Source organism: Grampus griseus, assembly GCF_964374135.1.
Source record: "Grampus griseus genome assembly, chromosome: 5".
NCBI lineage: Eukaryota > Metazoa > Chordata > Mammalia > Artiodactyla > Delphinidae > Grampus > Grampus griseus.
Window position 1 is genome coordinate 63,814,784 of NC_138998.1, and position 12,318 is coordinate 63,827,101.

General features: G+C 47.8%; 1 protein-coding gene across 2 annotated transcripts in view; it reads right to left on the reverse strand.

The window, feature by feature from the left end:
- The window catches only part of MASP1 (MBL associated serine protease 1), a 55,549-nt gene that overhangs the window by 14,974 nt on the left and 28,257 nt on the right, over positions 1–12,318 (reverse strand). The window contains exons 5-9 of one of the 2 annotated variants that reach the window (XM_082654567.1): positions 11,057–11,253; positions 8,526–8,673; positions 7,089–7,207; positions 6,045–6,123; positions 2,630–3,382 (exon numbers count right to left, since the gene is read on the reverse strand). In XM_082654567.1, the coding sequence (XP_082510693.1) occupies positions 3,330–3,382; positions 6,045–6,123; positions 7,089–7,207; positions 8,526–8,673; positions 11,057–11,253 (596 nt within the window). In that variant the 3' untranslated portion in view covers positions 2,630–3,329. Of the gene's footprint in view, positions 1–2,629; positions 3,383–6,044; positions 6,124–7,088; positions 7,208–8,525; positions 8,674–11,056; positions 11,254–12,318 lie in introns of those variants that run through there. The other variant, XM_082654568.1, reaches the window with a different exon arrangement.

The following is a 12,318-nucleotide window of genomic DNA, read 5'->3' on the forward strand; positions in this document are numbered from 1 at the left end:
AAAGAACCTTCAGTTCTTCCAGACCCAACCACATGCTGAGTAAGAGCAATTATTGTGCTCACTTTGGAGCTTGGCATAAAAAAGTACAAACAAAAAGAAACCCAGCTCCTGCATGAGTACACAGCCGCACCCTGCTGGCTCTCTGCAGGCACAGAAGGCAGGAGGGGGGTCAGGAGGGACCAACTTTTAGTCTTCACCTACTCATTTTCTCTGCTTGTTGGTGGCTGGACGTTGGGGCTGGCTGTAGGGCAAGACCAAAGATGCCTGCTCCTCAGAGGTGATCTTAGGAGAGCTTGCCAGTCCAGCCAAGTCGAGTGTGCCAGGAGCCAGGTCAGGGGCTGAGGACCCAATTTGTCAATGTCTCTTCAGGGGCCTTTGTTAGAAGATGGTGCTCATGTCTAAGGAAATCCTAATCTTAGTTCAAACAGCCTCTGCCAGAACTGAAGAATCCCAGAGGACTCAGAACCTCGCAGGTGGAAAGGAACCTGAAGTCAGGCAACCAAAACATCATCTTTACTTACAGATGAGCCCAGGGGGGAGACTTGACTGGTCTAAGGTCACATAGTGAATTACAGTCAGAGAACCAGACCTGACCTTAAACTCAGTGTTTTTTTAAGTAAACCAGACTCACAGCTCTTAGGATCTGTTTTCTAGTGAAAACGGCCTGTGATCAATATTAGCTAGGTAATGGTGGACACTAGCTATCCATCTTCTGATAATTTCCGAGGATCATATTCTAAAGCCAGAGTTTCCCTCCTCCTGAATTTTACCTGGTCACCTCAGGAAACAGAGACAGGGGCAATTTAGCCCTGAGACGCTATTCAGAAATTGTGATTTTTAACTTTAGGACTCCAAATTTACATTTTTGATTGAACAGAGAGCTATCTAACTGAAAATACAGATGATTCTAAGACCCTTCAGGGTGGAGGAGAAGGATGAAGCATGGGAGTAAAAGCAGGTAGGTACCTCCTATCTACAAGGAAGGCAAACGCCAAGAGAACTGGTTAGTGTTGTTTCCTGGCCTCCAATCCCCCTGGACAAATCGCTCCCATTTGTTTTGATCTCCCAAAGGTAGAGACACCCTTCTACTCTGAGGAGAAAGCATGTAAGGGTCAGCACTATGATAACAAGAGGCAATAATATTTACTATCTAAAGCTATAAACAATTTTAAAAGAATTTTCCTGCAGAGTCTCTAAGCAGATTTTTCTTCCTTTTTTAAGAAATACCATTGATTAGTGCCTGGATCTTTGTATTACTCTTGAGTCCCTTAACTTCGGTCTAGCAATATATTTTGCCCAAATTATCCTCAAGACCTAATACCTAGTTCTGGGTGGAGGATTCCAGAGTCAGTCATAGACATGGCTAGGTGGTCAGGCCGTTGAGAGCCTGTACGCAGCCAGCACTGGTGCAGAGAGATTGTCTGGACGGAGATCCTGCTTTCACTTTACTCCAGAGAAGTAATTTTGCCCACTGATGAAGCTGGTTTTACAACCAGACAGAGGGGGTGACAGATAGTGGAAAACAGAGGGTCATTTCAGCTTGGGTATAGTGAGTGGGGAAGAGGTGAACCTTCTCCCCGAGTCTACAGTGGCAGGCAAAGAGCCATGCGTCTCTGGGACCTAGAGACAGCTTCCCGTTCCGAAGGCCCTTTGAGTTCTGCCTGCCACAATCCAAGATGCTAGATCCAGACCCTGCTTCCTCAGTTAGTCCATCTTCTTTGCTTGGGAAAGGGTCTCATCATCTTCTCTAAACTGTGTCTGGCCACTTCCACACTCTGGGATCAAAACGCTCTTTCTTTCCCCTTTCCTTTGGCCTCCCATTCTCATCAATCTCTGGGTTGGGTTGTGCCACCCACACCCTGTCTCCACTGTCACTCTTCCTGCCATTTACTTTCCTTCAGACATGTCTTTCTTGCCCTGCCGCCCTGAGGATACACTGACACAGCCTTGGGGCTTCCTAGGGAACCACACACAATCAGCTCACCTGGCCCTCAGGTCCCAGGGATGCCCCTGACCTGCCCCACCCCACTTTCATCTTCGTCCCTCCTGCCGTGCCCTTGCATTCCAGTGTCACACACCCCTCACTGTGCTGCTGCTTTCCCTACACAGGAAACCATGTGGTTCATGCTCTGGCCACCCTCCAGGCCTTGATCGAACATCGCTGCTGCTTGAAAGGCTTTTCTCATTCTTCTAATTGGATAGGGCTGCTTCCTCATTTCTCCTTGCATGGCCCTTTATTCACTGCTCTCTGAGGCATGTATCTTAAGTTGCCTGGTATTGCAATTATTTGGTTTTATATCATATCTTCCGTCTAAATTACGATCCCCTCTCTCACACTGAGTACAAGACCTGTTATACTTTGTGGTCTTAAAAATATTGATCCAACTGATGCTTATCTTTAGTGACTGCCCCATCTCCTCTCTCAAGGGTGCCCTTGACCTAGGATGGTGCTGCAGTCTCCGGACCATTCATTGTCCGACTTTGCAGGATTCTACCTTCATCAAGAGGCCATTCAATCAGCAAATAGACTGAGCAGTCACAATGTAATGCAGGGGTGCTCTGATATGTCTACCCAGATTTTGTTCAGGCTGAAGCAGAGATTCCCACCCTCCACAGCCCTTTCTTTATCATTATTTATGACCCACTGATGTCCCATGGCACCAGAGCTGAGGACTGCTGCTTTCAAGCGTGATGCCTATCTTTTGAAAAACTTTAATTAGGGAATTTTCGGAAATGCAAAATTTGTAAACCCCAGAGGAAAGATCTTCTGATGATGGAATTTCAGTCCTGTGTTAGGTACAGGTGGAAGAGAAACTCTTGGGCATGAGAATAGGTCTAGGTTTCCTAAAAATCCATGCTATGAGTTACTGTTAGTTTCACCTACTCATGGTTGCTAAGAAAATAGCAATGGGGACAAATATTAAAGTCATAAAGTCACAGGCATTTTGGCCCATTGAAACTTGAAGTGTGGAGTGGAAATCAGGGCCCACTTTGACCTGGTCTACCTAAGACCATGTGAATGTCTCTAGAATGAAAGCCATTTTTCCTTTGATAAGAGTATAGTCCACATAGAAGTGCTAAAAAAAATGCCCCATTATCTTTTCAGCATAATGTTTGTATGATGGGTGAACCCTCAAAAGGAGAGTTGTCATATACGCCGCGGTTTCAACTGCTTAGGCCTGTGTTGCCTTGTTCAGCATCCATTCTAATCCGCACTGAAATGGGAAATGGAGTGTTGGCAGGATGGGGAGGGATGGAGGAGCTCTGGGACCCAGGGGTCTTGTGAGTGGTCCATTCCTGGATGTCTGCACTGTGTGGGGTCCCGCCATTCACTCTGCCACTTGCTCTGACTCAGGTTCGCTCTCCACATCCATTTCCGTTTCTGCCACCATGATGAAGATCAAAGAGGGGTCAGGAGGGAAAGGGAAAGGAAGCAGAGAGAAGGAGGGAGAGAGAGAAAGAAAAGAAAGAAAAATTAGCAAGCAAAGCAGAAACAGTTGCTGCAGGAAATACAGAAATCACTCCACCAGAATCGATTAAGAATGTATAGTGTAGGTACAGCCAGTGTGAAGGACAGCTTGGGATTGTGGAATGCGTACCATTCTGAGAATTTGCACAGTCATAAATCCTGGCTCATGGCAATGATAACATTCTGCCCGTGCAGCAAGCTTTGCATTCATCTGGTCCAAACCCTCATTTGGCAGATGGAATCATAGTAGAGCAGGACTGGTTTGGGGTCACCCAGCAAGGTGGACGCAGGGCCAGAACCACAGCCCAGAATTCCCACTTCCTGTTTTGGTGCAAGTCTCTTCACTGCACACACACACTTCTGTCTGTTCCCAACTGCTTTCCCCACAGTCCCTGGGGACTCACAACTTCTCAGTCTTTTTTGTCTTTTTTGCATCTCCCCTAGGACCCAGCACATGCCTGGGACAAAAGTACTCAATAAATACCTACTCAGTGAACAAGCAGAGATGCCGGGTATGTCTGAGTGGGGAGTCTAATAGTCCTGATTCAGGCTATGCTGGGAGAACCAGGCCATATTAGGGAGGAAAAATTCCTCTTTTCTTTAGTACAAAATGACAGCATACCTTTGTATACTAGCATACGTCACATAAAAGAGCACCAGCAGATACATTAGTGCCTTACTCTATCAATACTTCTGTGACAATAAAAAGTGTGTGTTTCGGGCTTCCCTGGTGGCGCAGTGGTTGAGAGTCTGCCTGCCGATGCAGGGGACATGGGTTCGTGCCCTGGTCTGGGAGGATCCCACGTGCCGCGGAGCAGCTGGGCCCGTGAGTCACGGCCGCTGAGCCTGCGCGTCCGGAGCTTGTGCTCCGCAACAGGAGAGGCCACAACAGTGAGAGGCCCGTGTACCGCAAAAAAAAGAAAAAAAAAAGTGTGTGTTTCATCAGGGACAAAAAATTACTACCGTTTCCTACTTTCCAAGAGTATGAATGAGAGAAACCAAACCTCTTCCTACGAGGGGGTTGGGTAGGAGAAAGAAACAAGCTTCTACAGAGCTCTTACTTATTCCTGGTGCTCCATGGGTGTGATACGTACATTAACTCAGTCCACAGAACAATCAAGAATGAAGGAAACTCAGGCCAAATGAGTCTCCGTCAAGTGTTCATGCATATTTAACTGGTGGGGTCTGGATTTGAATCTAGAAATTCCTGTCTCCAAAGCAACACCCTGTCCTCTCTACCCCTCATCCTCTGCCTCGTCCTTCAGACCGCCTCCTTGCCCTGTTCTGCAAAGTGCTTCACACAGAACTTAGTCACAGCACCACACACGAGCCACGTGTTGCAGGAGGTGGCAGATGTGTCTGTTGGCATTTAGTTCTTCAATGCGTGGGCCTTGTCTTTTCCATCTGAATTCCCTGTGGACCTCTGCACAGGCATCCAGTAAGTGTCTGTGGAGACTTTTTGTTGCAGCCATAAAGTGCACCCATTTCCCACACTGGGCTGACTCCAGCCTCATCATCATATAGAAAAGAAAATTGAAAACAAGCACTTTCTGCTCCAAAATTATGCCTGGGATTTGCCTCAGGGGAGCCCCACCCTGACAGTGTCCCCCTGGGGCAGTGGGAGTGGATCCGCCTGCCTACTGGACCCAAGCCATTTATTAGAAGGGAAGAGGACAACACTCTAAAGTTTATATGAGGTCATGAAATGGGGCTGGGCAGGACCCACCCTAATTCTCAACTCCTCACCTCTCCATTCGAAAATATATTCTCCTTCCCTCCCTCCCTCTTTTCTCTTCCCTTTCTGTCGCCAGGCCTCCTCTCATCACTGTTGCCACAGATAAGTTTTCTAAAATTGTGGTCCTTACACGTCTTGCACTGAAATCACCCGGTTAGGGGCAGAGGGCGTGGTGGCTGGTGACTTGTACTTTTACAAGCTCACTAGGCGATTTATAGGGATTACATTATTTCCGAACCAGTGGGATATATTCTAGAGCTAATCCAAAATCTTTACAGCTGAGGTGAAGGATCTTGTCCCTGGTCACAGCGTGGCTTAGGAGCAGAGCCAAGGCAAGAACTCTGGGTCCCAAGAACCAGTGCAGAACTGGACCCCCTGCTTCACTGTGTTGACCGCACAGCCCTTCCTGCACAGCCCCAGCTCATGAGCTGTCCCAGGAGACAGTGGATATAGCTGATGGCCACGTAAAGGCTGGCAAGGTCACTGGGCTCTGGGCACCAGTGCCAAAATAGTTTCCTGAATTAGCAATCGCCAGAGCTAGTTTCGAACCTGGAAACAAGCTATTCCTTTAGCAAATCTGGCAACCTGCCTGCAGGCAGAGGTAAAATTAGCATTTAGAAAACAAACTGGGACCCACAAGGTCCTTTCAGAATTCTAACATCTTATTGCTGAAAGAAACATTAATAAACTTTTGTCCAACCCCGATGTGCCTGTGGAATTCCTGCCCTAACCCGCTCAGACTGTACCTGCCAGGTTTCCCCCCTTGTGTGGGCTCTGCTCGGACCCCACCAGTGCTGGGGAGCTCATGAGCCTTAGAATCAACCGATTGTGTTTTCTTACTTTTACAGGTGGGAATCTTGTTACTCCACGTCCCATCCTTCAGACACTCGATCTGGAACGTGTCCATCTCCACATTATCCTGGGAAGAAACATGAAGGAGGTATGGGAAGAAGGAGGAACGGTGGGGTCTGTGGTTTTTCCCAGTGAAAGCAGCTCGAACAGCAAAGGTGGCTGCCCTCCCCTGAACTTTCCCAACCGTGGGCCTCCAAGGGCTTGAAGCTAAGGGGAAGACAGATGCTGAATTCGTATCCCCCCGCTCCTACTCTGGAGACAGGCCAGGACTGTGTGCAAGAAGGGGTCCGGGAGGCTGTCTCTGAAGGGAAACCTGGACCCGTGACTCCTTCAGAGCAGCGGCTCTCAAACCTGAGTGAGCGGCAGCAACCTGAGCCCCTGAGGGCTTTTGCACAGGTAGCTGGGCCCTTCTGAATCAGTGGGTCTGGCCTGGGGACCACAGCTTTGCATTTCTAACAAGTGATGTGCTGATGTCATGGGGTCCTCACTTGGACGATCGTTCCCTGAGAGCAGCGGCCCACTAGCTTGGCTCACATCAGACTCACCTGGGCAACTTAACAGAGAACAGGCACCGGGACCCCCCTGCCCCAGAGATTCTGCTTGAATTGATCTCAGGTGGGGTTGGGAGGTGATTTTGTTTTTGTTGTTGTTTTTAAGTTAACCATGGGGTTCCTAGGAGAACGACTGTTTCAGAGAGCAAGCAATGCCTACCTGCCACCTTCAAAATCTCTACTTCTATCCCAGGTCCCCCCCAAAAGCCTGACAAACTTTGTTAATGTTGTTTGTACTGGTTATCGGGCTGCATGGATTTGATTTGCTCTGACTTTTGTGTCACCTTCAGAAATGAGAGTCTGGGACACACACTTTGAATTTTCACAAGACTGGAATCTCTGATGCATTTTGGAGGTTTATGGAGAAGGTAGGAAATACTGTGGTGGGACCAGGACAAGCTCTAGAAGCCCACCTGCCCTGGGAGGCTCTGGAGAATTTCTCTGGCCTGGATGACCTCCCTCCCCCGGCAGGACCCTGTACCTTCAGCACTTTGTGGCCTGTGTCACAGCTGATGAGCACCTGGTCTTTGAAAAAGTACTTGGCTTGCAAGGGCTCGATATTCCCATGAACAGGAGGCTGCAGCTTGGGGCACTCATTCCCTGGTGGGGAACAATGAAAGGAGAAGGTGAGAAAACAAAGAAAAGTCTGGTCACGAGAGGCCATTCCTTAGAATGCAAGGCCTGATGAAGGTGGAAAAGCCACACAAAAACCATACCCCCAGGCTGTGGGGGCCTGGACCTACCAGGCCCTGAAGAAGGCTTATTTTGGAAACTTGAGCAGGTCACTTTCCAACATGGACCTCTATTTCCTCATTTGTAAAATGAAGTGGTTGGCCAGATGATTTCATCAAAACTCAGGGTTGGAAAAGATATTAAATGTCACTGAGTGCAACTCCTGTCTCATGTTCCCTTTACATCTTCTGTAGTAGACCTCAGACATCTATTTGCATTCCTACAGGGACAGGGAGCTCGATACCTCCCAACCTGTACCTTTCATACTAGGCTCCTTTGATTAAAGGAACAGAATTTTCATATTCAACTGAAATTTATACCCTTGTAATTTTTACTCAGTGGGCATAGTTTGCTCTTTTGGGTCACGCACGATGACCCCACCTTTTCTTCCCAAGACCATTCTTCAAAGTGTTAGAGAGACTGTGATTATATGCCCCTGAGCCCTCTCTTCAAAAGGCTAAATTGGCTAGGATTCCTCCTTCCTGGACAAACTCTCCTTTGTTAATATCCTCTTCCTGCCTCTCCCCACAAGCAGGCACTAAATGTGATGATGCAGGCAAGTCCAGGATAGTCTCTCAACTGGATTAGTCACACACAGCTGTGGTCTTGTCACTGATGTCTACCCACTTCTTCCTCGAGTTACTGCAGGCCCATTGGATCAAATACCTCCAGCAGGGTATGGACCAGGACTGAGTGCCTTGAGGTACTGGGGAATGAGGCTTGTGGGCTTTGTCAGTCTGGGGGACACATGGAGGCAGACGGCCATGGTGAAACATTTTGAGCTACAGACTCTCACCCAAATTCCTGCCCCAGACGTGAGGAGGGCTGGCACTGGAGGGGTCCTCCCCACGCCCAGTGAATCACAGCGTGAAGGGGTGAAGTTCAGGAAACAGGTTTGTTTTTTTTTTTTAAATCTCCTCATGTGATTCTGAAGTGCAGCCAGTTTTGAAATCTACATCTAGTCCAAACCCACCATCATTGCTGCCCTTGCGCCCATTTTACAGATGGGAAACTGAGTCAGTAAAGAGAATTTGCCTCGGTCCCAAGCTGCTCACTGGCAGAGTTGGGAGTTCTGCCACATCCCAGGAGGAGCCCCAGGCCTGCTCCCCCTCACCACGTGGCCACTGCCCCATGAGGGCTGAGCATGGGAGCCAAGTGTGACCCAGGAGGGGAGAGGCCGTGTTACCTGTTGCCCTGTACAACAGCCTCCAGCCCCGGTTCTCGCCTGAGTTGTCACTGCGGAACAGGATCTGAACGCTGTGGCTCTGGGTATTGATGGGTTCTGGGGCTTTCTCTCCACAGAAGGGCCCCAGAACTTTTGGACCGGTTTTAATCTGTGAGGGGCAAGACAGAGAAAAAGCAGGGTCACACCTGAGTGGCAGAGGCTGCTGCAGGGATTGTCTCTACACTGCACCCGGGGTTTTCTGGAAGCTTCAATGTGAGCCCATGGTGTTCACTCACATTTTTAGTGGGCATTACCATTCACCAAAGGGTTCCATCTCCACTCTCCCATTTACAATTTACAATGACCCTGGAAGTGGACAAGGCAGGCTGATAATCCTCTGCTCATAGATGAATCTATTATGGCTCAGAAAGGAGAAGAGCCCTGTCCAGGTGCACAGGACAGAAAAGGCCTCTGTTCTCAAAGACCCTGCAGCCTAGTCGGGGCAGACTAATGGATAATAAACAAAATAATTACGGGCTTTGGTAAGCATTATAAAAATAATCAGGATGATGTATAGATATAATATAAATATATGCTATACGTTTATGTAGTAAAATCTATGTAGTTTGTATAATTCATCATTAATATAATAGATAATAACTTTAAATAGGAAGTCAGGGAAGGCCTCTTTGAGGAGGTGACATTGGATTTGAAATATGTAGGATGAGAAGGAGCTTCTCATTGGAAGAGGAGGGAAGAATACTTTCCAGGCAGCGAAAACAACTTATATGAAGGTTGAGGCCAAAGGTGGGAAAGAGCCTGGCAAGTATCAAGAACAGGAAGGATTTGCATTTCTCTAATGATTAGTGATGTTGAGCATCCTTTCATGTGTTTGTTGGCAATCTGTACAGAACATAAATGCTGGAGAGGTTGTGGAGAAAAGGGAACCCTCCTGCACTGTTTGTGGGAATGTAAATTGATACAGCCACTATCGAGTACAGTATGGAGGTTCCTTAAAAAACTAAAAATAGAACTACCATACGACCCAGCAATCCCACTACTGGGCATACACCCAGAGAAAACCATAATTCAAAAAGAGTCATGTATCACAATGTTCATTGCAGCTGTATTTACAATAGCCAGGACATGGAAGCAACCTAAGTGTCCATCGACAGATAAATGGATAAAGAAGATGTGGCACATATATACAATGGAATATTACTCAGCCATAAAAGAAACGAAATTGAGTTATTTGTAGTGAGGCGGATGGACCTAGAGTCTGCATACAGAGGGGAGTAAGTCAGAAAGAGAAAAATAAATACCATATGCTAACACATATATACGAAATCTTAAAAAAAAAAATGGTTCTGAAGAACCCAGGGGCAGGACAGGAATAAAGACGCAGAGTAGAGAATGGACTTGAGGCCACGGGGAGGGGGAAGGGTAAGCTGGGACGAAGTGAGAGAGTGGCATGGACATATATACACTACCAAATGTAAAACAGATAGCTAGTGGGAAGCAGCCACATAGCACAGGGAGATCAGCTCGGTGCTTTGTGACCACCTAGAGGGGTGGGATAGGGAGGGTGGGAGGGAGACGCAAGAGGGAGAAGGTATGGGGATATATATATACATATAGCTGATTCACTTTGTTAGACAGCAGAAACTAACACACCATTGTAAAGCAATTATACCCCAATAAAGATGTTAAAAAAAAATTAAAAATAAATAAATAAATAAAAGAACGGGAAGGAAGCCAGTGGGGCTGGAACAGAGGGAATGCCCTGGCTTGAGGTTGGAAAGGCAGACAAGGGCCATATTGTGTTGAGGAATTTATGTTTACTCCAAATACAATCTTGATGTAACCTGGCTTTCATAGCATTTACCCTGGATTCTATGTGAGAGCAGACCGTGTAGAGCAAGAGTGGAAGCCAGCAAACCCGCCAGGTAGCTTTGCAGTTGACCGGAAGAGAGCAGGGTTTACACTCGTATGGAGGCATCGGGGATGGAGAGACGGGAAGACGCACTCTGGGCTGGTCTGGATTTCCCAGCTCCCAGGCCCGGTCCTGCCTATGCCTTTAACTCTTTCTCCTTCTACCTCTGAGGACCAGCACTCTTTAACCCTCATTTGATGAATTCTATAATCCTGGGTACATCTTCATCTTGTCAGCCTTACTGTGGCAAGGGGGCAAAGTGAAGCCCCAAGAGGTTACGTGCCTGGATAAGGCTCATAGCATAGCTCCCAGGATGTGCTGTGTGGTAGACAGAGTTCTAAGACGGTCCCCATGACCTTCACCCTGGTGTTACTTCATGATGATGTTATGTTACCTGGCAGAAGGGATTTTGCAGGTGGGCAAAGGGCTAGTTTGGGAACAGGGCAGATCCCTAGACCGTATCCAATTAAGCTGGTAGATGTTATTTTAAATAATTATTTTTAGGAAGAAACCTGCTTGGCCCCCTCTCCTGGAAGAAGGGAGGGCCAAGAATGTCAATTTTCCCAATTCATCCAAGATTTTCCAGCATTCCCAGGGCTTATGCCCACTGTCTTCTTACCTTGATGTAGTCATAGGGGCAGGACACCTCAGGATGGTCCTCAATGTCGAAAATGTCCTCAAACTGCAGGGTGATCATGAAACCCTCCTCCAGCTCAATGGTGTAGACGCATTCGGAGCTCTTAGGGTAAGGGCTGGGGAAGTCGGGGCTGGTGATCACGCCAGTCCTCTGCGTGAAGAGGTTGTCACTGCACTCCACTGTGGGAAACACACCGGAGCAAAGTGGCACACCACACCCATGGCCACAGCAACCCCTTTCTTATTGGCTACTGTACAATTTTCCCAGTGGTCCTGAGACGCAAGTGGGGAAGGAATCATTATCCCCATTTTACAGATGGAGAAGCTGCAGTTTAGTGAGGGGAAGTGATTTAACCAAGGTCACACACCCAGTAATTTGCAGAGTCAATACTCAAAGGCAGTGAGTGTGATAAACTTTCTTGGCAAATTCTCTGGTCTTTGTCGGGGGCTGGAGGGGTCTGAGATGGAGTGGTCTGGTAGAAAGTCTGGTCTTCTTTTGTCCTGCTCTCCCCTCAGCCCAGGACTCCCTGGGGTCTCTGCTCAAAGCCTTCCTGGATCCCTCATATAACACAGGACCTTCACACGTACCCTCGCTCTCTGGCCCTGGCCTTGCCTTTGTTTCTCTTCATGCTGCTGACCACTGCTTGCCAGTATGAAATATATTTGTCAGTGGATCTTCCTGTCTCCACTAGACTGTAAGTTCCCTGAGCTCAGGGATTCTGCTCTGTTCCTCACCACAGCTGCAACCCAGCACCCAGGGTCCTGGATCCTGGCCATGGCTGAGCCCTGCCAAGGCCCTGTTGTTTGCCACTGAACCATTGTCCTTGGGCTGACCCATCCTGGCTCTGGCATGACAATTCTTCCTAAGCCTTTGTTTATCCTGCTTATTTGTAAACGAGAAAACTGTGGCCAGAAAGGGGGCGTGACTAACCTGAAGTCCCATAGCTGTGAGCTGCAGAACAAGGTTTAGAGTGGCTTCTGAATCCCGAAGCTTTCATTTTCTACACCAACCACTTTCATGGGGAGAATATCGCCCCTAAGGGGGCCAAAATTGGTTCTTTGGGAGGGGGAGTTGTTACTCTTTTTATGCATAATACACAGATAGACATACAGTGCATAAGCATATATACAGTATGTCTGTGGTATTAAAATTTCATGGGTGAGGCAATTAGGAAGAGAATGTTTCAAAAGGCTCCTGGGGGCAGAAGTGAAAATGAAAAACAGGATTGGGAAACATTGCTCATT